Source organism: Paramormyrops kingsleyae, chromosome 18 (assembly GCF_048594095.1).
Source record: "Paramormyrops kingsleyae isolate MSU_618 chromosome 18, PKINGS_0.4, whole genome shotgun sequence".
Lineage (NCBI taxonomy): Eukaryota > Metazoa > Chordata > Actinopteri > Osteoglossiformes > Mormyridae > Paramormyrops > Paramormyrops kingsleyae.
In genome coordinates this window covers 10749201-10772812 of record NC_132814.1, presented here as the reverse complement: position 1 = coordinate 10772812, position 23612 = coordinate 10749201, and the positions used below count along the sequence as shown (strand labels likewise).

General features: G+C 39.4%; 2 protein-coding genes across 3 annotated transcripts in view; one reads left to right on the top strand and one right to left on the bottom strand.

Moving 5' to 3' along the window:
* The first annotated feature begins 210 nt into the window (after nucleotides 1-210).
* On the top strand, nucleotides 211-20716 carry LOC111837964 (short transient receptor potential channel 6). Its single transcript, XM_023800461.2, has 12 exons — nucleotides 211-1017; nucleotides 2600-3341; nucleotides 10127-10312; nucleotides 10593-10757; nucleotides 11002-11218; nucleotides 12944-13171; nucleotides 13962-14226; nucleotides 15265-15460; nucleotides 16329-16523; nucleotides 17453-17500; nucleotides 17985-18060; nucleotides 18171-20716. Exons 1-12 carry the CDS (start codon nucleotides 965-967, stop codon nucleotides 18308-18310), a joined length of 2511 nt encoding a protein of 836 aa, XP_023656229.1. The 5' UTR covers nucleotides 211-964; the 3' UTR covers nucleotides 18311-20716.
* Nucleotides 20573-23612, bottom strand: part of arhgap42a (Rho GTPase activating protein 42a) — a 55100-nt gene continuing 52060 nt past the window's right edge. For both annotated transcript variants that reach the window (XM_023800459.2, XM_023800460.2), the window contains one exon: nucleotides 20573-23030. In XM_023800459.2, the coding sequence (XP_023656227.1) occupies nucleotides 22942-23030 (89 nt within the window). In that variant the 3' untranslated portion in view covers nucleotides 20573-22941. The remainder of the gene's footprint in view (nucleotides 23031-23612) is intronic.

The following is a 23612-nucleotide window of genomic DNA, read 5'->3' as shown; positions in this document are numbered from 1 at the left end:
TTGTCATTTAGTTTGTATGCCAGAAAAAAATGTATTCTTTCATAAAAAATTTAATGCAGATGTATTACTGTACTGTGCAATAAAGTTGTCAATGAAACACTTTAAATGTATGATGGATTGGTATCCCCTGCCTCATACCCCCCCTTTGGTGTCTCATGCTGCCTGGAAAGGGAAGGCTCTAGAAGCGCTAGAACCCCGTGGATGAATGGATGGATGGAAGGAAGGAAATTTGCATAAATGGCAACCACAGATAAATTTTTTCCTACGGAAGATTCATTAGATCTGAGCACTTATCGGTCATCTTTGTAAAAAATAATACATTCCCTCACTGACGATGCAGAACTGCCAGAGAGGGATTTTTAAATTTACTGTTCTATAGTTCTTACAAACGATTTCAAATGTGATTCGTTTGTCTGTCCGTGTTTCATGTAGACAGGGGGTTGGTGCTATAATTAAAGACACAAGATACTGTAGTTTGAGTCAAATTTCTATATGTAGCTGGAGGTTTGTGACAAAGGGAGCTGACACAAGCAGCAATTGTGTGTTTGTCTAACACTATTTTCTATAACGATGGATTTCACATCGCTGACTAAGACGTTTCATAGCTTGTGAAGTTAAAATAGAAACTTGAATCGTAAATAAATAGAAAAGTGCTTCGCTAAATAATAAAGAAAATACATAAACAATATATGAGGTATACTTCTGAGTTAAGCTCTCGGTAATAAAATATTCGTTTCTACGACATATGAAAGGAAGCGGCTCTCACTAGTCCCGTCTATCGGTTTGAAACCTAAAACAAATATTGGAGCAGAGAAGCTGGTGCTGCTCATTGGAAATGTTCGTTTTTTTTGCTTACCCCACATGTCGAGACTGAATTGCTTATTTAAAAATAAAACCGAACGAAAACTGCTTTCCAGTAACTGGGAATACAAGCAAAAGGAATACGATACAATCACAGGGACCAATGGGACCAGACTTTATGGAAGAAAACTGTGGCAAATACCGAGTCTATCACCGGTGAGTAATTATTTCGCCTATTTATTAACTCTGAGTATGAGTATGTTTCCTATTTTTCCATAATCATTTTACTGTGTGAGAATATTTACGCCATTAGAAAAATTTTGACCAATCTTACAACAATCATGTATACATATGCTGTTACTTCAATTCTTACGCAATATAATTATATAAGAAAACGGTGATGATGTTTATGAGGTTTTATGTACGGAATCGTTTTTCCCACCTTCTTACCTTTAATCATCTGTTACATTTTGACAGACTGAAATTTTACGTTGTTATTAAAATAGTTCATTCATTTTTGAACCTTTCGTTTAGATTTCCTGTTATTTACATTGACTTTCAGTGACTTATTTACAATGTACCAGCTTAGAATATACAGCGGAGTTCTGTGCTGTCAGCTTTAATGCTGGCTATAAAGACATATACTACTTTAAAAAAAAAAAATCGTTTTCACTGATTTGGCTTTTAAAAAAATGTTGTATAATGTAATAATGGAGATTCTAAATGTGTTTTTTCCCCTATGCTATGGCTAAGGTCAGTGAAGACAAGAAATGCAAATGGTTAAAAATAAATCGTTTTATTTATCATGCTAAAATGATATTTATCGTAATAAAACACCCTCACTATTTTAACTGAAATTGAAAACAAAATAATATTAGACCTAAAATAGACCATTAGATTATTGAGTATTAAAAGATTTGCAGAGATTTCAAAGCACCGTGTATTCGGAACATAGGCTACTTGTAATTCACGTATTAAAAATTTTAAGTTAAGAAAATATGTTTAATATGATTGATAGTGAGAAAACCTGAGTACGCGGAAGTCCCTCTTATTCTACAATTACCGCTACATTATTAACAGCGGCACTGCGATCACTCCAGAGTAGCTGAAGAGTTTGTCGGGAATAATTTCGGCATTTCTATATTACCACAACGTTTTTTACTTGGCCTATAGGCTATGTCTGTTTTAATACATTGTCATTTGCATAATAATACTGATGTAATAGGATATAGTTATATAATAGATGTAGTAGTATTGTGATACTTAAAAATGATAAGATAAATGTTCTTTATTTCATTTTGAACTCATTTTTTCTGTATACAGTATACTTTACAGAGCTATTTCACTACCTTATGTTAGTACATTTTATGGCAGTACTGACTACAGATGACCTTACATACAAAAAAATACAATTTGAGAATAGGCAAACAGTACAGTTGCAGACTACAGAAATGTATTGTTGGGTTTAAAATATGCAGAACTGAAAATTTCTTGGTTGCAGGAGTGTTAAAATACAATAGGTATGGATGGTGTTATTTGTTTTAACAAAGTTAAACAGAAATAACTTCATTCACATACATAATTCAATACTGTATGTCAATGTTTGTGTGTCCCAGGCCGGTCCTCGGGGATCCACAGACAATCCATGTTTTTGCTCTCTCCCAGCTCCCGGTAAGAATGTTGAGTGTGGCAGGGAGCTGGGAGGGAGCAAAAACATGAACCGACCATGGGTCCCTGAGGACTGGACTGGGAAACACTGCTGTAGGTGCCCAAATGATTCTTTTCTCCCCACCAACAGTGACAGACAGATCCTCTCCAGGCAGTCTCTGGCCAAGGTTAGACGTGGGCCTGCCTACATTTTTAATGAACACTACAACAACCTCTCCATGACAGAGGAGCACTTCCTGGAGGCGGCAGAGTATGGAAATATTCCTGTAATACGCAAGATGCTGGAGGAACTGCCAGATCTCAATGTCAATTGTGTGGACTACATGGGCCAGAATGCATTGCAGCTTGCTGTGGCCAATGAACATTTGGAAGTTACGGAACTACTACTGAAGAAGGACAACTTAGCCCGGATAGGGGATGCTCTGTTACTGGCAATTAGTAAAGGGTATGTGCGAATTGTGGAGGCCATTTTAGGACACAAAGCCTTCGCTGATTCCTGGAGACTGACTGCCAGTCCCAGCCAGGCAGAAATGCACGATGACTTCTTTGCTTACGATGAGGATGGGACTCGATTTTCCCATGACATAACGCCTATCATTCTGGCCTCTCATTGCCAAGAGTATGAGATTGTCCATATCCTTCTCAGAAAGGGCGCGCAGATCAATCGCCCCCATGACTACTTCTGCCAATGCAAAACCTGCAACTACCATAGGAAATATGACTCGTTCAGTCACTCACGGTCACGAATTAATGCTTACAAAGGTCTGGCAAGCCCCGCCTACCTTTCGCTATCAAGTGAGGATGCCGTGTTGTCAGCCCTGGAGCTAAGCAATGAACTGGCTGTCTTAGCCAATATAGAGAAGGAATTCAAGGTAAGAAAATCTTCCTATTTTGGTTAAACAGTTTCACTTCAGCATCAAGAAAATACATCGATCTTACTTCCTTGGGGGGCTGTGTGTGGCCCAGTGGGCTAAACCTCTGTGCCTGTGATCAGAAAGTCATGGGTCCAAGCCTGGCCTTGCTGTATCTGAGGGTCCATGAGTGAGGCCCTTAACCCCCCCCCCCAGCTCCCCAGGTGCTTATTGAAGCCTGCTTGCTCTCACCTACACAGACCACATTGGGGGAGGCATAAAGGGAATTTCTCCTTGCAGATCAATAAAGTATCAGTTATTAAACTGATCTTCATCCTTCTACTCTGACCATTTCATTTCATTTCAACTTATAGTAAACATCATATAAACTATTAGTTATTTAAATAATGTAATTGTGGGCTTAATGGCTGGACCTGGAGTTGTTGTGGCAAGAATTCTCAAAAGCAGTTTATTACAAAAATGCTCTTTATTCCAGCCGGGAATAAAACCCCACACACATATACACACACCATCCATTCATTTCTATGGGCAAAACCCAAATCCCAACAATGACAAGCTTAACCCCTACCCAGCCCTAACCTTAACCATAAGTAACCAAACAAAATACAAGACTTTCGGCATTTTTAGTTTTTTGATTGCATTCACAGCCCACATAGCAACTGATTCTGGGCCAGATCTTCCTGCATCTCCTTAAAACTGGGCGCCAGTGACATTGGGGTAGGAGAGTCTGCACCAGAATCTGTCCAGAGTTCTGAACGATTACAGTTGGTCTGTATACACTCTGACAATCCAGCGTGCATTCGCCTGACCATATGATGACCAGCGTGTGATCAGTCACTTAACAAATGCGCAGCTGATGCGCTGAGAGTCTGAGGGACGATTGCCCCACATAGCAAGATGAGCTATGGAGAGCAAGAAGGAATAAGTGAAGAGTTTGTCCATCCATCCATTATCTACTGCTTATCCAAGGTCGGTTGTGGGGGCAGCAGTCTATGGAGGGAAACCCAGACTTCCCTCTCCCCGGCCACTTCGTCCAGCTCCTCCGGGGGAATTCTGAGGTGTTCCCAGGCCAGCCGACATAGACATAGAGACATAGAGGGTAGGAACGTAGATCGACTGGTAAATCGAGAGCTTTGCCTATTGGCTCAGCTCTTTCTTCACCATGACAGACCGATGCAGCGCCCGCATCACTGCTGACGCCGCACCGATCCGCCTGTTGATCTCCCGCTCCATCCTTCCCTCATTCGTGAACAAGACCCCGAGATACTTAAACTCCTCCACTTGGGGGAGGACCCCCTCCCCGACCCGGAGAGTGCATTCCACCCTTTTCCGGCTGAGGACCATGGTCTCGGATTTGGAGGTGCTGATTCTCATCCCAGAATCCAAGTCCACAAAACACATGTAGACTGGTTGGGCAAACTCCCATGAACCCTCCAAAACCCTGTGGAGAGTATAGAGTTGGTCCACTGTTCCACGGCCAGGGCAAAAACCACACTGCTCCTCCTGAATCCGAGGTTCGACAATCCGACGGACCCTCCTCTCCAGAACCCCGAATAGACCTTACCAGGGAGGCTGAGGAGTGTGATCCCCCTATAGGTGGAGCACACCCTCCGGTCCCCCTTCTTAAACAGGGGGACCACCACCCCGGTCTGCCAGTCCAGAAGCACTGCCCCCGATGTCCACGCGATGCTACAGATGCATGTCAACCAGGACGGCCCCACAGCATCCAGAGCCTTAAAGGACTCCGGTCAGATCTCATCCACCCCCGGGGCCCGGTCACTGAGGAGCTTTTTAACCACCTCAGCGACCTCCGCCCCAGAGATAGGGGAGTCCACCCCCAAGTCCCAGACTCTGCTTCCTCATTGGAAGGCGTGTCGGTGGGATTGAGGAGGTCTTCGAAGTACTCCTTCCGCCGATCCAAAATGTCCCGAGTTGAGGTCAGCAGTGTTGATGCTGCACTGCTTTCCCGCCCTGAGCCGCTGGATGGTGGACCAGAATCTCCTCGAAGCCGTCCAGAAGTCGTTCTCCATGGCCTCGCCAAACTCCTCCCACACCCGAGTTTTTGCCTCAGAGACCGCCGAAGCCGCATCCCGCTTGGCCTGCCAGTACCTGTCAGCTGCCTCTGGAGTCCCACTGGCCAAAAAGGCCCAATAGAACTCCTTCTTCAGCTTGACGGCATCCCTCAGCACCGGTGTCCACCAACGGGTTCGGGGATTGCCGCCGCGACAGGCACCCCACCAGCGGAACCAACCCACCACCAGGTAGTGATCAGTTCACAGCTCCGCCCCTCTCTTCACCCGAGTGCCCAATACATGCGGCCGCAAGTCCGATGACACGACCATAAAGTCGATCATTGAACTGCGGCCTAGGGTGTCCTGGAGCACATATGGACACCCTTATGCCTGAACATCATGTTCATTGTGGACAATCTGTGACGAGTACAGAAGTCCAATAACAAAGCACCGCGCGGGTTCAGATCGGGGGGGGGGGGTGTTCCTCCCAATCACACCACTCCAGGTCTCACTTTCATAGTCCCCCAGCAGAACAAGAGAGTCCCCAGGAGTAGTGCTCTCCAGCACCCCTTCCAAGGACTCCAAAGCGGGTGGGTATTCTGAACTGCCGTTTGGCGCATAAGCGCAAACAACAGTCAGGACCCGTCCCCCCACCCGAAGGCGAAGGGAGGCTACCCTCTCGTCTACTGCGGTAAACCCCAATGTACAGGTGCCAAGCCAGGGGGCAATAAGTATGCCAACCCCCGCTCGGCGCCTCTCCCCGTGGGCAACTCTAGAGTGGAAGAGGGTCCAACCCCCCTTTTAAAGGAAATAAAAGTGCTTATTAAGGTCTCAGAATTTAAACTTCTTTTTATACAGCTATACTTCTCTATTACTTCACCATCAGAGCACAGCCTCAGCAAGCATGTGGGCCAGATTTACATTAAGCGTTAACAATGTGGGCCTTTGCTCAAGGGCCCACAGCCCTGTAACTGTTCCACCAGGCCTGGGGCTCAAACCAGGGACCTCCTGCTTATGAGCAGGGAGACTTAGTCCACTGAGCCAATCACCACCCACATATGTGAAAGTGCGATCCTGGGGCAAAACTGGTCAGCGGTCAGTCTGGTAAACTTGAGTATGAGCCACATTTAACAAACAAATAAGTGATATTTGACACCATCCTACTTTCTGTGCCTTAGGGGTTCCAACACAGGGTCAGCTAATGCACAGAGCAATCTGCTAAGGCTGGAACTCAAACCAGCAAACTTCTGATTACAGGTACAAAGACTTAGCCCACTGAGCCATTCACTGACCCCATTCATAACAGCTCTGAATTTCATTTTTGACTCTGGTGCAGATACGGGCCAGATTTGGTGACATTCAATGTAAATCTGACCCATATATGGTCCTTATCTGTTTCCAATCCAGAAACTGGTTTTGGACCAGTATTGGTCTGATGTGCAAAAAGACACGAGGCCAGATCCGGTTTATGGATCTGTGGCGATTGCTGAACAGCATTTAGCTGGAATTTGGTTTAGACTCATCTTGTTATGTGGGAGATTTCCTGAAAAAATGTCCCCACATGGTCAAAATAACAGGTTTTTATTACGTTTTGGAGACACATAGAAACATACACTGGACAGCACACCATAAATTAGTGTATAACAACATTATGGTACTGTGGTAACTGATCCCACTGCTGTTAAAATATTCTGCAGGTATATTAATCACCTGATGATACTATTTTAATACGCTCAAGTACAAAATCTACATCCTGTTTTATGAATATGAATTTCATTTCCTTCCTTTTAAATTCTGTTTTTGCACTTTCCTCAAACTACTGATCATGAGACAAATGAGGTCTTTCTGCTCACATGCAGTTTTGAGGAACTGGCCATAAATATAGCATCATTGTATCAAATGTACCACATAAGAATGAAGCGTATGTTGGTAACATAAATCTTACAGGTCCTTTATTATATGTTCAAGTCAAAAATAGTCTGATCTATAACTGCAATTATATATATAATATATTATATATAATAGTGTAATAGAGTATACTAGGTTTTTGTTTTTCTTTTTTACAGGAACTAGAGATAAAATGGTTGGGCATTTAGGCAGCTGCATATCTATTACTTCTGTAAACTTACAGAAAGTATCTCCACTCCCCCAGCTGCAGACACTAATATTATTATATTTCACTGTACAGTGACTCTTTCCCATGCCCCCCATCTGCATTATACTGGAACCACATGACTGCTGAGACGTGCATTTCAAACTTCAAGATTAAACAAAGACTCATAAATAACATTTATAGTCTAACCCTTAAACTTTCTTTAAAAAGATTAACGACAATGGTCAAAGCTACGCCATGGTGAAAATAGCTATTTTTTGACCCTGCTACTTTCATCTCTATAGCACAGAGCTACCAGCTGCCAATGAAGATGTAGTCTTAGTTGCCTCGATTGTTTAATGACTCCTCACAATATCCCTGCAGTAATCCACAGAAACCGGGGTGGGATTTAAAACCACACACCCCTGGATTTATGAAGCAACAGTAAATCCCAATTAGCCATCATGTTACCCAGGTCCCCTATAATTTAATCTAAGTAGTGAAAGCTGTTGTGTTAAGCTTGGTACACACAACATTATATGGTTCACAGACTTCTCTCAGTTTTTTGATAATTTTTTTGTAATCTTAGCCAAAGCGCGGCTAAAACCAGAACAACAGTGTTCACATTTTAATGTGCCTAGAAGCCATGGCTAGGGTGGGCTTCCTTCACAAAGTTTGAAGCTGTTTTCCTTACACAGAATCTCTGCATTTAGTTGTGATCCCAAAGATTACAATGCTTTGAGAGATGTCAGGGTGTTATATCACCAGGGATTCCATCACGATGCCATCTACTTCTCATCCTGGTCTGCGTTGTTACCAGAAGTGGGCCCTGCACCCTGTCTGTTATGATGTCATCTATTTCTCATCCTGGCCGCCGTCGCCCCCCGAGTCGGTCTCTGTGTTGGTGATGAGGAAGATGTGGAACGGGCCCATCCACCTGGGGAACTGAACAGGCCAATCCACCTGAGGAACTGAACAGGCCCATCTACCTGGGGAACTGAATCTAAGTGTTTTGAGTAAAAAGCTGTAGACCTACATTCATCCCCATATTTCTGTACTAGTACTGCTGACATTAATCGGAATGCCCAGTGTGTGAGCTCCAAAAAGTGTGCAGTTCAAATCTCCAAAGGTCTTCTCAGCTTCCTTAGTCCTTGTCGAATCATCCGTCAAATTTAGCCCCTTCCTATGTATTATCTCTCAAAAGGGTTGAGTGCTCTCTGCAAAATCCATGGGCTTTATAATAACCCACAGTTCCCATATGTGATAGCAATTGCTGTTTTTTTTTTTTAGATTTTGGAATTTGTTTAATAGCTTTAGTTTGTTTTGGATGTATGCTTCTTCCCTCAGGAGTCAAAATGTGTCCTAAATAGGTAACTTCCTGTTTTACCAGAGTCGTAATTTTCCTTTTGTGGCCCTGTGGCCATTATTAGCTATATAGATCAATAAATCTTGTAGCGTTTCCTGGACATATTGGACCAATGTGCTCCCCCCCCTTTGAAAGGACAAACTCCAAATTCTTAGACAGCTCTTGAAAATAAAGACAGAGACTCCGTATATTCCTGCAGCATGACAGCAGAGGTCCATTGCTAACCCTGAAATGTAAACGCAAGACAATACAGTGAATCAGGATGAACGAGTATAGAGGAAAGCGCATTTGCCAGGTCAATGTCAGAATATCATGCATTGTTATCCTCAAATCCTGCACAAACACCACACCAGATTCACCTTCCTATCTGGTAAAAAAGGAGAGTTGCTGTGAGAATCTCCTTAACAGCTACTCACTGGACTAACTCCAAATACCTTCCTCTGTGTCCTTGGACAGCAGACTTTGTCTCTTACTAGGTCTGAAGGCACTTATTGACTCATTGGTATGATCCTACCAAAGTCATTCTCCAGGTTTCTCCAGAAGCGAGCCCAGTCTACATTACTGTTTCCCCCTCTCTTATTCCATAACTCGATTTGTTTTTAATTTTTTCATTGCAATATAGCTGTCTCATAACCCCCACATGACCCCCCAGCTGTACCCAGTAGCATTACCCATTGTCAGTTTAGCAAGCAGGTACTTCATTGCAGTGTACAAGCAAGCTTTTCTTCATTTCAAGAAATACGGCGGAAATACAACACTTCTGCCTCAATAACTTTTAACTATTATAAGAGCATGAGAACAAAATAAACATGTATCTTTATAATAAATACTAGTCATTACAGTATATTCTATAAAGGAGTATATTCTGTAAGGCAGTGTTTCCCAACCCAGTCCTCGGAGAACCCCAGATAGTCCACGTTTTTGCTTCCTCTCAGCTCCCAGTGCACCTGTACCAGGTATTTGGCGTTCCTGATTGGCTGGGAGCTGGGAGGGAGCAAAAACATGTACTGTTTCCCAAGGACTGGGTTTGGAAACACTGCTGTAAGGGTTTTCCTAAGATATGGACAACGCACTTTAGTCTTATAAACATAATTTCTCTAGGTTTGTGAGAAACTTTGTGTGTAATGCTTTACTTTTCAGAAATTAGGATTTCTGAAAAGAGTTTCTGACAAATCCCTAACATATATGTTAGCATAGTCACTAACAGTCATTAGCTGTCATTGTACCTGTACAGTGTAATCAGGCACCATTGTTATTTTGCAAAATAATTATTTTATTAAAGCAAATTTTAACTGGACAAATTTCTATTTTTCAGAACGATTACAAGAAATTATCTTTGCAGTGTAAAGATTTTGTTGTGGGTCTTTTGGATTTGTGTCGAAACACAGAAGAAGTAGAAGCCATACTGAATGGTGATGTTGACACAGGTGAAAGCCCAGATTTACCTGGTCGACCCAGCCTTCTACGATTAAAACTGGCTATAAAATATGAAGTGAAAAAGGTAAGCGCCTTTGCAAATGACTTCAGTCCTTGCAAACAGTCAATCTGGAAAAAAAGGTCAAAATCTTAAATACAGTATGGACTACCTGCCTATACATTGACCTGATAATTATATAGTTACATGTTATTTCAGTTGTATTACAATAAAGATTCCAACACAGTATATCAATAAAATCAATACTGTATCTGCATATACAACTAATTAACATAAAGAAAAACATGTTACATTAATATTCAGAAAGCAATAATCTTGATTTCCTGTGTTGTTTCCTTTTGAATAGTTTGTTGCCCATCCCAACTGCCAACAGCAACTTGTGTCGATTTGGTATGAGAACCTATCAGTACTTCGGCAGCAAACCATGGCTGTCAAATTCCTGGTTGCCCTCATTGTAGCCGTCGGCCTACCTTTCCTGGCCCTGCTTTACCTGATTGCACCCTGCAGTAAGGTAATTCTCCATGAGACATTAGCTAGCACAATATTTTTCTCTAGTCCATGATGATGAGTAGTAAAAAAAACATGTTTTGTCAGTAAATTGCATTCTTTATTTAGATTTGGTACATTTACTTGGTACATTTTTTTAGTTCATACACTTTAAATCAATGAATTAAATGAAAATATGAAATATGAAAAAAATGTATCTTGATTTAACAATGATGAATTGTTTATTTGCTGTGTGCTTTATCTCTAAGTTGGGAAAGGTCATGCGTGGCCCCTTTATGAAATTTGTCAGCCACGCAGCCTCCTTCACCATTTTCCTCGGCCTCCTGGTGTTTAATGCCGCAGACCGCTTTGAGGGGACAGATCTGCTCCCCAACACAACAGTTCAGGACCACCCAAAGCAGCTGTTTCGCATGAAGACCACCTCCTTCACTTGGATGGAAACACTCATTATTTCCTGGGTCATAGGTCAGGTACCCTTCTCCCAGACCTGTTTTTGGCATGTCATACCTCTTCCATATCACACTCCTCAATGATCTTCTGCTTATCACGAAGTTGTCACAACAACAGAATAAATGTCAACTTATATTTTTATATATAAAGACGCTCCTCTACTTACGAACTTTCAACTTACAAATTTTCAGGCATACGACCGAAGAGGACTGTAAATCCAAATTGTGTTTGTTAGGCTCCTGTTTCCTGTCCGCAACAACAATTATACACGCCAGTTCCACCTAGTACGACTTCTGGCCGCTACTCCCGCCGCACAGCAGCGTAGCGTGCAAACTCCCAGCATCCTAGTTCTTTGTACTTGCGTTTACCCTTAAAATGATGTTGAATAACAACTTACGAACATTTCAAATTACGAACGGCCGTTTGTAACGTAACTCGTTCGTAAGTAGAGAAGTCTCTGTGCATAATTCTAATTATTTTTTTTTTATTTTACATTTTTACGTTTATCCATTTGGTCAGTTATATTGAATGTAACTTTTATTGTAACAAGTAACAAGTCATTGCATGACCAGCTACGCCTGATAAAAACTGTAAGTGCAGCGACAGCAAGTGTAAAATGTAATGAAACATGAGTATCCATTTATTTGTATAACCACCAAAATTGAGGACAAAACTGAATAGATAGAATTAGGTAATTCCATGGCAGTGTTCCCTAAGTTAAACATAAGGCATTAATGTTTAAGGTTTATATATAAAACTAATGGGCAGACCTTGTTGCCCTTTAATTTCATTACCATGGCTAAAAGAAAAGATCTCAGTGACTCAGAGGGTGGGATGATCTCAACAAGTGAAAAAAAAAGAGCTTACGTGCTGAAATGGTTGCTTCTCACAATGTAGTTCTTCTGTCTAAGTTGTGGTATGACGAGCACTGTCTGGTCACCAACTCCCAAGTTCATTTATGAGACATTCCTGAGCAGTGAAAGAGTGATGCGTCCTCCTCGGACAGTTCTTGCAACTTGTAGAATTTATGGCAAGACTTGCTGGTGAATCACAAAGACAAAGTACCCCATATAGACACTTAGTTGTTCCCTTATTTTGACCTGAACATCAGGCTAACATAAGAAAGCCAATAATATATTAGAGCTGTATACTTTGCACATTCAGCAGATCACAAACTGATACATGTGCGGGTCTGACTGTGATGGAGTTTCAGTTTGGTGGAGCGAAAGGTCATATGTAAAAACCAAAATACAGCAGCATGTGCACCAGCACTAGACGATTTAGCACTTCTATCTAACACTACAATACTAGATGTTCACCTGGAATTATATCGGAATATAGTGTATAGTGTGTTTTATTTATAGACCAACAAGACCAGCATAAACATTATACAAATTAAGTAATTCATTGATATCAGTGGTGGTTTCAATGTCTTACTAGAATTCATTACTAGAATTTAGAAGTCTTAAATTTAATGACTAGCCTGGGAAGTGGTTTGACAACTGGCATGAAGCAGTTATGGATTTGTCTGATAGCCCTTCTGCAGCAGTTTTTAATATAAAATGTAACATACTTGTGATAAATATTTAAGGAGAGTTATTACAATTATTATTTATTTTCCTCTTAAAATGAGCTAGTACCTTAAACACATAAAGATGGCATTGCTGTACTGTAGAAGACGCTATAAAATTTTTAAAATGTGTAAAAAAAATGTATATTAATCAATATTCCTTTATTTAGGCATGATCTGGGCAGAATGCAAAGAGATTTGGTCACAGGGCCCACGGGAATACGTCCTGGAACCATGGAACCTTCTAGATTTTGGAATGTTGGCAATATTTGTGGCATCATTCATTGCAAGGTTTATGGCATTCTGGCATGCGTGTGTAGCGCAGGGCTATGTTGACAGGCACTACACAGACCTGTCCAACATAACACTGCCCTTTGAAATCGAATACTACAGGTTAGGTGAGTGAAACGATTTTCTAGAGATATATCTCGAGTTGATAAAGCATTAATAGTTGAATTGTTTCAAGTACCTCTAACCTGACACATGTATGTGCATCTCATTAATGTCAAATGAAGAATATATAATATCTAAACTATTTTTACAGAAGGCATGTCTATGCCACAGAAAATGGCATGACCGTTTTTTGCTATGGGATGGTAGCTTTTACACAACAGTTCACAAAATACAGGAAAGAAAGTTCAGGCATACTTATCTGGGATGTGTGATACAACTAGCATTACTTACCATGACATCATTATTTATATGCAGATAGAACATATTTCACCATCTTTCATCTTATTTGGTAGGATATTAGCTTTTAAAAAATATTCACATCCCTAAAATATACACTGAACACTGACAATTATTTAAATTTTCTTCTAATAAATTATTTTGTAAAAAACACATTCTTTGCCCAACCAACAAACTATCCAGTTCCTTATTAGAAATATTTCTCTTGAATAATCATACTAATGACAAAAACATTTTTTATGAACTGAAACGTACAGTGGGCTTCAGCTTAAATTTATTTTATACTCTGTACACAGTGAGTATTTGTTGTTGATAGACTGAACATCTGGAAGAGATTAATCAATCTAAACTGTTCCACACGCTAAGCCATGCTAGCATGCGGTACGGCAACAACATCTTAAAATCTAATTTTGGTTATAAGAGGCAAATTATACAGAAACGTCTCTTTGAAATTTGCATCACAACGAAATGGCTAAAATTGTGTGTTTTTCTTTGCAGCACGCAACGAGTGGCTTCCCTCCGACCCGCAGATCGTTTCAGAGGCCCTGTACGCAGTTGCTGTTGTCCTGAGCTTCTCTCGTATCGCGTATATCCTGCCAGCGAATGAGAGCTTGGGGCCTTTGCAGATATCACTTGGACGAACAGTAAAAGATATCTTTAAGTTCATGGTCATTTTCATCCTGGTATTTTTAGCCTTCATGATCGGAATGTTTAATCTCTACTCATACTACCTGGGAGCTAAGCAGAATGATGCCTTCACAACGTGAGTAAGGAATAGAAGTTAAAAAAAAGTCAATCATCAATAATCAGTTCATAATACACTCCCATATTGGAATGCAAAACTATTCTTACTTAATCAGGTATCTAATCGTACAAAAACGCGTTCCCATAATATGACATTACATTTCATTTCTAAAAAAATTCAATCTCTGTCTTTATATAGCCAATATAAAAGTCAATGTACGTAATGGAACACACAGCTTCCTTAAACACCAGAATTACCCATTGGAAGTTTATTAATTGAGATTACTGCGAGGTATCCTGTGAGAGGCTGCCGTAAACATGTTTGGTGTCCTCCAAACCAGCGCTGAACGTGTACTATATGGACAAAAGTACTGGGACACTTATACCTACAGGAACTTTTATGACGTCCAATTCTAAATCCATGGGCATCAATATGCAGCTGCCACTCTTCTGGGATGGCTGGAAAATCAGCAGTGCTTCGCCCTTGATTACTATGACTTGAGTAGCCCTGACTAATAGTTGACTGTAGAACATCTAGCAGCGAAGAAATTTCATGAACCGACTTATTGCAAAGGTGGCATCCTATGACAGTACCTGGCTTAAATTCACTGAGCTCTTTAGAACCGCCCATGTTTTCACAAGTGTTTGTAAACCTGACTGCATGGCTAGGTGCTTGATTTTATGCACAGTTTGGTATGTTTTACTGAATGTTTTTATGCCTGGTTGTAGGCAAAACATTTAATTTAACTGCTTTACTTTATGGACACTAGGGTTGCTGTTACATTCAGACATCAGCTTCATGTTTAGAATTCTTTTTGATAACATTTCAAATCACTTCAATGGCTGATATTCCTCTTAAACCCAAGGTACTAAACTATATCCATGTAAACATCCATCCGTCTTTTAAGCTCCTATCCTCAAAAGTGTTGTGTTGTGCTAAACCTTATTCTATACCAGATATTAAATGAAGAAGTGAAGTTGCTGTAGTATTGTAATGAAGCATACTGTAAATGATTTAGAAAACATGTAGAAATGTGAATCTTCTTTTCTGCTGCAGAGTCGAAGAAAGCTTTAAAACGTTGTTTTGGGCAATATTTGGACTTTCTGAAGTGAAATCTGTCGTTGTCAATAATGGACACAAGTTCATTGAAAACACCGGCTACATCCTCTATGGAGTTTACAACGTTACCATGGTCGTCGTTCTGCTCAACATGCTCATAGCCATGATCAACAGCTCCTTCCAGGAAATTGAGGTGACATACACTTATCTCTTTATTTTTTATTTGAAATTTAATTCCAAGAGATTTGTCATTGTACATACACCTTATAAGACAATCTGTGTTATATTTAATATAGATTCCAGGGAGGCACCCTTCATTTTACTATACATACAGTAATAACCTTCAAATTGAACATACAAGAAAACAGACAGTAAATTTATCCTGTGTAAATTTAATTATCTGCAGACCCAAGGGTGTATATTTGGCTACAGATAGTTTGGACATGCGCTTCCTAGTACTGAGGGAGTTTAGGGGGGTGGGGGGCTCTGGGCTCGTTCGGTCCCTGCCAGTGCTGAAAGCACACCTTACGCTGACCAATTTAAACAGGTAACAGGTCGTAAAAAAACAAAGCAAGGGGCAAAGACAGACATGGGGCAGCACTGGGCAAATCCAGGTGTAAGACTAAGGAACGAGTCAAGAGACCAGCATATAGAGGGAAGTAGGTAAAGAGTGGAAGAAGCCGGGAGTAAGTGGTGACGCTGGAAAGAAGCCAGGGGAGTCAATCCAAGAGACCTGGAGAGTGACAGAATGAGCCATGGAGCAGGAGCATAGAGGGCCTAAGGCTGGAGATAAAAGAGTCTCTTGGTGCTCTGGCCATAGGTACCACTGACAGTGTGTCTATGGAGCATGTAGAAGTTCTAATACCTTCGCCATTTTCAAAACCATACTACAGCCTTCTTAAACTTTATATCGTAATTGGTTCAATACAGTTCACTTTCTGCAAAATAAATGCCTTTATAATAAATCTATAATAAATCTTCAGCACACCAATTATTTCATGTTTGCATAGAAATATTTGAACCATACATGTACCCATCTCTTCCACCGATGCTGAATGTAGGGTGATGCTGATGTGGAGTGGAAATTTGCCAGATCTAAGCTTTGGTTCTCGTACTTTGAGGAGGGCAGGACCATTCCTGTGCCCTTTAACCTGATCCCCAGCCCTAAATCTGTGATTAGCCTCTTTCTGTGGGTGAAGGATCTCTTGTTGCATGAACATGAAGAGGAGGAGAAAGTTGATGCAGAGCTAAATAAGGTGAGTTCAATCTCTAGATGCTACAATTTTATTTTCCAGATTTGACTGCTATCTGGGGTCTGTTTCACAAAGCTTAGAAACCCTAAGCAAGAAACCCTGTTTCACAGGGTTTCTTGCTTAGCTAGATAACTTTTCAGATTTAAGGTGGTCTGGACTAAATGGACTTTATCTTCATTCACTTATATTTAGCCCAGACTACCTTAAATCCAACAAGTTATCCAGCTCAACAAGTCCTGCTTCGTGATATAGGCCCCTGGTCCCTAAAATGTTCCACAACTGTTTCGTTTTAGTATAGAGAACTTAAGTAAAACATATAGGTTTAAGAATAAGGGGAAACGGTCTTCAAATCATTAGGCAATGATACATTGGCCATAGTGTTACATGTAATGCAGAAAGTAAAAAGTACGTCAGCACAAAGTGCCTCTTATCACATTAAGTCAACTTTCAGACAGTCCATTTACATTCATAAGGCATCCAGAACCATTGTTATGCTATTTTAGCCAAGTCTGTTTATATCTGAGAAATGTTCCTGTGTACAAAGTGCTGATGTCCTTCCATTAGTGGATGTCACATAATTCCACTTCCTCTTTTAATCTGCATGCAGTTTCTGATAAAATACAATACAATCCAAATATTATTAGTATATTCTGTAGCCTATCCAAGGCGGTATGAGGCACAAGGCAGAGATAGAAAGCCTATGAAGTACTCAGAAAGCCTATGAAGTACTCAGAAAGCCTATAATGTACTCAGAAAGCCTATAAAGTACTCAGAAAGCCTATAATGTACTCAGAAGGCCTATTCTTGAAATACATAACATTTTTGAAAGATGAGAATTGTGAATGTGAAAGTTCATGATATTCACTGTTGGGATCTCAGTGGAAAAAAAAATCTTCTGTGATAGTTCTGAATGTTTTCCTTGTGTAATCCAGCAAGGTAAAAAAAACGATGGAGCCTCTCCATCTCTAAACCGGTATCAGGTAAATATAATCTTTTATGTGAATTTTATTTTTATTTTTTGCATTTATAGGATCATGTTATATTTGCCATGTTCATGAATTCACCTTAACCAGAATATTAACTGAGGGCCTGTAGATTGTAACACAGGTGATCAATAGCAAAATAGCCCACTTTTGGTTCTGTACCATAGCTTTCTATGGAATGTCTTCCATTGAGTGCTGAGAAACAAAGGAAGACATTCATTATGTGAGAATGAAGCCATGTATTCACACAACTCATTTGTACACACAATTCAAAAACTAGTCTTATCTTCCAGTTTAGTATGAATTCTGATTCAGGGCAATTGCTAAACTGTACAAGGAATTATTTACATAGATTCAGCCTTGTGACATTTTTCAAGCTCAACCAGTTTGCACTGTATGGTAAAAATATTTCATAGATAACGCTAATGTCAAGATTGTAATATTATACAAATGTAATTGGAAAATGCTTTTTGTTCCACAGAAGATAATGACGCGTCTCATAAAACGATACGTTCTCAAGGCACAAACTGATAAAGAAAGTGATGATGTAAATGAAGGTATGCATTTTATAGTTTTCAATGGACATTCTTAATTTTATGTTATACAACACACAAATTCTGTCCGACATTCCTAAATTGCTGAACTTTTTTTTTTTTTTTTTTAACAGGAGAACTCAAAGAGATCAAACAGGACATCTGCAGTTTACGTTACGAGCTCCTAGAAGAGAAGCCGTACAGCACGAGAGACTTCGAGAACATTATTAGAAGACTGGAAGAGAAACTGTCTACTGTGCCCAAAAATTTCTGAGCATCTTCAGTATGCAGAACTTCCTTCGTATGGAGACCAGCATGGCACAGGGTGGCCTGCATTCTGCTAAACTTCCAAATACCACTGAGGGTTGGTTCCTAGTCTTCCTTCCACTGGGATATATTTACTTATTTTCCTGCATTTCATTTTTACTGAAATTTAAGGTTGAAAAAAGCTTTTTGTTTTGAATAATAATGTGAAATTTGACCAGACACTGTTCCTGTAATATTATGTATTCCAAAGTATAGGTATAAAAAAAGTATTAGTATAAAAGCAAAGGTCACTTATCATGTATCCTTCCTCACTTTATCTGTTCAAAAGAGGCAGATACTATGTAAATTGCTTTAACTACTCACTGAATATTTTAATGTGGAAAGTATATTTTGGGGAAAAAAAAATCTGTCTGTATAGGTTATGAACCAAGCTTTACAGTTTCATGTTTACAAGTTTTGGGTTAATAGTCATTTTTAATCTTTTATTAGGTTTAAGAAAGTTGACATCTGGCCTAAAGTAAATATTCAGTTGGTTAAACAGTTTAGTGATGTGCTGCTTAGGGTTAGTTTCTGGCAAGACAGATGTATACAAATGTGTTTCATCAATAGTTATAAAAGTAAATAATATGCCTCACCAGAAACAGACCACTAACTAACACCACAGGTTATGTAATTTGCTGATATTTAAAAGGGCAGTTCACCCCAATACTGAAAATAAGATATGTTTTATAGTGGACTTAGTGCTATCTGTCCATCTAGGCTGTTCTGCTGGGAGCTGCCCAGTTGTGGAGATATGAGCAGCGGAAATGTCAGGCTCTTCTCGAAAATAATGGGACTGACTGGCATCTTTCTGTGGTGATTAAAGCGCCAGAAATACTTTCAGAAGATACAACAGCAATGTCTCTTACCGGAAATCATGACCTGGTAACTCAAGATAATACACAGACTTTGTAGTGAGCAGTTTATTGTAGGAACTATTTTCTAGCCAAACTAGAACATCTGAAGAATGCTATTTAAAAATAGAAATATAAAATTTCTTTAATAGCACCTTAAGAAATTTAACCAGGAAAGGTAAATTTATGTAGGACTGTAGCTCCCGGGTGAATCTCATGTATGGGGGAGGATTCTAATGCAAAGTTTAAAGAAGCTGAAAGAGTCATGAAAAAAGAAGATGTCAAATATTACTGGTAACAGGTAGACTGTCTGTTATATACAGTACAGGGTGCAGCATGGAGATCAGCAGTTTGGGTCGCTCCTTCAGAATGTTTAGGGTCATCTAAGAGGCTTTTAAATATGCATCACACTCCCTTTCTGTGTTCCAGGGGCATTTACAAAATGCAGCTATGTTAGCAAACAAAACTTAAAGTATTTAAATGTTTAATATGAACAAGTCAGTAGGTTTGGTTTCAACACCGGTAGGGACCAAATCAGTCTCAGACACCCCCGGCCCCCTAAACACACGGCACTACCATAATATTGGCAATGATATGTTCTAACCATCTAAACCCAAATCTACACCCTAGATGGAGAGAGTACAGATGTCTTGAAACCATTTTTAAAACTCTGGTCCATTTTCTTTTTAAAATATGTAAAGGAAGAACCCAAAAAGAAGTGCATGCAAATATATAAAACTCAAATTCATTGCAGACATCGTTAAATTCTAATGATTCTATATAAAGTACATTTAACTACACTTTCAGTGAAGTCCTTCTGTGAAAATTGTCATTTGAAAACACCACATGAAAACACAACTTTAACATTGTGGCATGTTCATGTAATTTTTAAACTAAGATTTTAGAAATTCAAAAACAATTCTTTGAATATACTTAAAATTTTGGGTTTTGAGTTTGAGGATTACAATGTTAATTTAATATGTTCTGTATTATAAAAGGTACATAAATGATTTTTTTATTTTCTTACCACAGAAATGTACATTTTTGTGGTGCAAGATTGATGCTACCCCTGCTATAATGGAATAAGATATAACAAAAGTCATGAAAATGAATACTTTGTGCTGTGTGGCTATTCAAGACATATTTCAGGAGAAAGACTTTACAATGAAAGTATTCTGGACAGTCAGTCGACTGATGAAAATTAGTTTGTAAAAGTAAATTAGCATATTTTTGCAGTTGCAAGATGCATGTTTTTTGTTTTTACTATTAATTATATTTATCAATTTGTTTATTCACATTTTCTAAGAGTACTGTTTGACTGACTTCCTTAAAACTGTCACATTTTTGTCACACGCCACCAAGCTGAACCGATGAGGTACTGTACATCATTCATAAAGTTTATTGTACATTCTCACTGGGTCTTAATAAGCAAGATCTGGATGCCAGATGCAGTGGTGGATTCTTGGTCTTCCTTGGGTTTGTGAAAGTTCATTTTAAATAAAGGAATAACAGAAAGCAGACCATGTGACATCTTATCTCTTTTATACTTAGTACACTGAGGACTGTTTGCCAAAAATTTATGGGGGGTTGAACATGCAGTAAAAATATTAACATTATTATGACATCTAACAATCACAACAATTATTACATTTTTACAATAATACCAGTTTTTAAAATAATAAAATCACCATGGACAGTTTATTAATACTTGTAAAACAAAAAAGCAAGATTTCTATACCTCTTCAAAATGGGTACATGTTGATAAAAGAAAGAAATATATAAATAGAAAACATTTTACATACTGATACGTAGGCTGGTATACCACCTGCTTCAGTTTACTACCTACACTTACATACATTTTACAGCTAAACTACATATTCAGTATTTAATGATCAATATTTATTACATTATATGCTACTTGCTATGATGCCATATGCACAATGTAGCGCACCAGTGCACTACTAAAATAAAGTTACTGAACAAAGAAAGAAGAAAAACGATACAACACATGTAGCAGGGATGTTAACAATATATGCGTTCTGTACACTGAATTGATGTCCATTAATCCAATTCAACAGGCCTCTGGCAGGTATAACAACATAAAATGATCAGTGATGAACCGAACAAGGATAATGCACAATAATGCCCTTCAGCTGAAAAAATCTGGAAAAAAATACTGTATTGATAGCATGTTTATACAGGAACGTTTGAACTTTACTTGGCAACACAAAAAAAAAATCACTTAAATATTAACCTTTCATTTATATGGTACATTTAGTCACCATAGGGATTTAACTATTGGTCATGTTTCTGAGCACAGAACACACGAAGGGATGAAAAAAATCTGGATATACGGCGTACCTCAGTGTTTGTTAAAAGTGCACTGTAACATCTGCCATTTTTTTACACTACATCTCAGTCTGTTCTATTTTTGTTGTGTATATGGTGAACGCAGACACACAGACACACACAGAAACACAGACACACACACCAACTTTTTAAAGCTACTACAGCAGCGATTCTCAACCCCTGGGTTGTGAGCCAAATTTGGGTCACAGCAAGTTCTGACAGGGTTGCGAGGCAAGGCTGGAAATGTAAGCATTTTAAAACCAGCAAGCTCCTATGCTGATCTACGGTCAGATTTCCCAGCCCCAATCCTAGAATTAGCCTATAAAAATGGGTCTTGGTTCTGCAAATGCTTAGCACGAAACTAGTGAACACTCAACCAATCCAAAGAGCCAAACCATAATTGCTTAATTTAAAATTCACCAGCACATCCAATCAGATTTGTGCGATAGGCATTGATTGTTGTAAATTGCAGAGTGCACTGCGTGCTTGATCATAGTGTTCATTTAGACCTATACTTGATATAGGTTTGCGACTGAGCTGGCATGGTAAAAATTGGGTTGTGGTGCAAAAACATTGAGAAACACATTCTACAGCAGGGTTCTTCAACTCTGGACCTCGATTCCAAATCCAGGCCGTGTTTTCAGTTCTCCCAGGTAGTTGTTTAATAATTACTGATTCTGATTGGTCAGAGGCTTCACACCTGACTGACAGGTAAAGGAAGGCTGGAAAACCAGCAGTGCTCGGACCTTGAGGACCGTGAGTTGAATAACCCTGTTCTACAGCATGTCATCCCAACAAAATGAATCTCCACTCAAATACTCATTTATACGGATAGGTGTGATGCAGATGACAAAGTTGCTCGTGCCCGACATGAATGTGATTTCGGAGCCTTGTCAGAGGTGTATGGACTGATCGAGAGGAAGCAGCAAGCGCTTCCATCTTTAGCGGCTACCGCATACGTCTCACAAGGCTCACTAAGAATGCATGAATGAAACAAAATTACAGTAATAGCTTACTGTACAATTAATCTCTTTCAGGTGGAAAATATTTATATATCGAATACGAAATGTTTCTACAATCAGTCAAATACATGAAAATCTGAGGTCAGATTTGAGGTGTATAATATTAACAATATCTCCATTTAAAAATGTAATCATTGCAATAATTAACAAATCTTTAATTTCATATGGTTTCATAAATTAAAATATCCATCTGAAACAAACTGTTAGCAAATGAATTTACTCTGCTGGTGAGGTTTTGACTTTTATTGCATATTAGCTATGCACTGTTTCACAAGAGCAGTCGTGCAAATGTGAAGCTGATCTTGCAATGCTCGTTTACAGGGAACTGATAACATGGATACCATGAAATGTACTGGCTCTGTCTTCAGAACTTGTCAGAGGTAGACAACATAATTCTCAGGGATGAGCCCCGTTTTTCCTTCATAGGTTGCTTGGAGCCAGCCAGGTTCCACAGAAGGATGTACTGTATGGAAATCAGCCAGAAATAAACAAACAAATAAAACAACAAAGATATAATGCTATTAAATCAAAATGTATGCATTTCACAGGACGATGATCTCTTTGATGGCAGACAAATGTTCTGGCTGTACTGTTCATTGCAATTATTCAAATAAGAAATTTTGAAAGAACCAAAGTTAGCTATGATGCGACTCACCAAACAAATGAGACGGCATGTAATATGTAATTCCATAATACTCAATGCTTTTTCTATGTTTTCACCAGAGGAACAGAAAACAAAGAATATAGAGCTAATAGATGATGGTTCAGAGATCCACTCCCCATCTTTTCCTAAACTGTATGCACTAGAAGCACTGAGATTCAAGAGGTAACGACATTAATGATGAATGCATAAGACTTCAGTGAAACCCGAAATAAGCATGTTTCAATTACGATTATACAAAAAAATGCTACATTTCTGTTTTTATTGGATTTCTAACTGGACTCTGGGAAATGAGAATACTATGCAATGAAATCTTCATTCATCCTGATGTTCTTATAAGGGCGATGTGATATATATAGATTCTCTACCGAATTGGGACTGCAT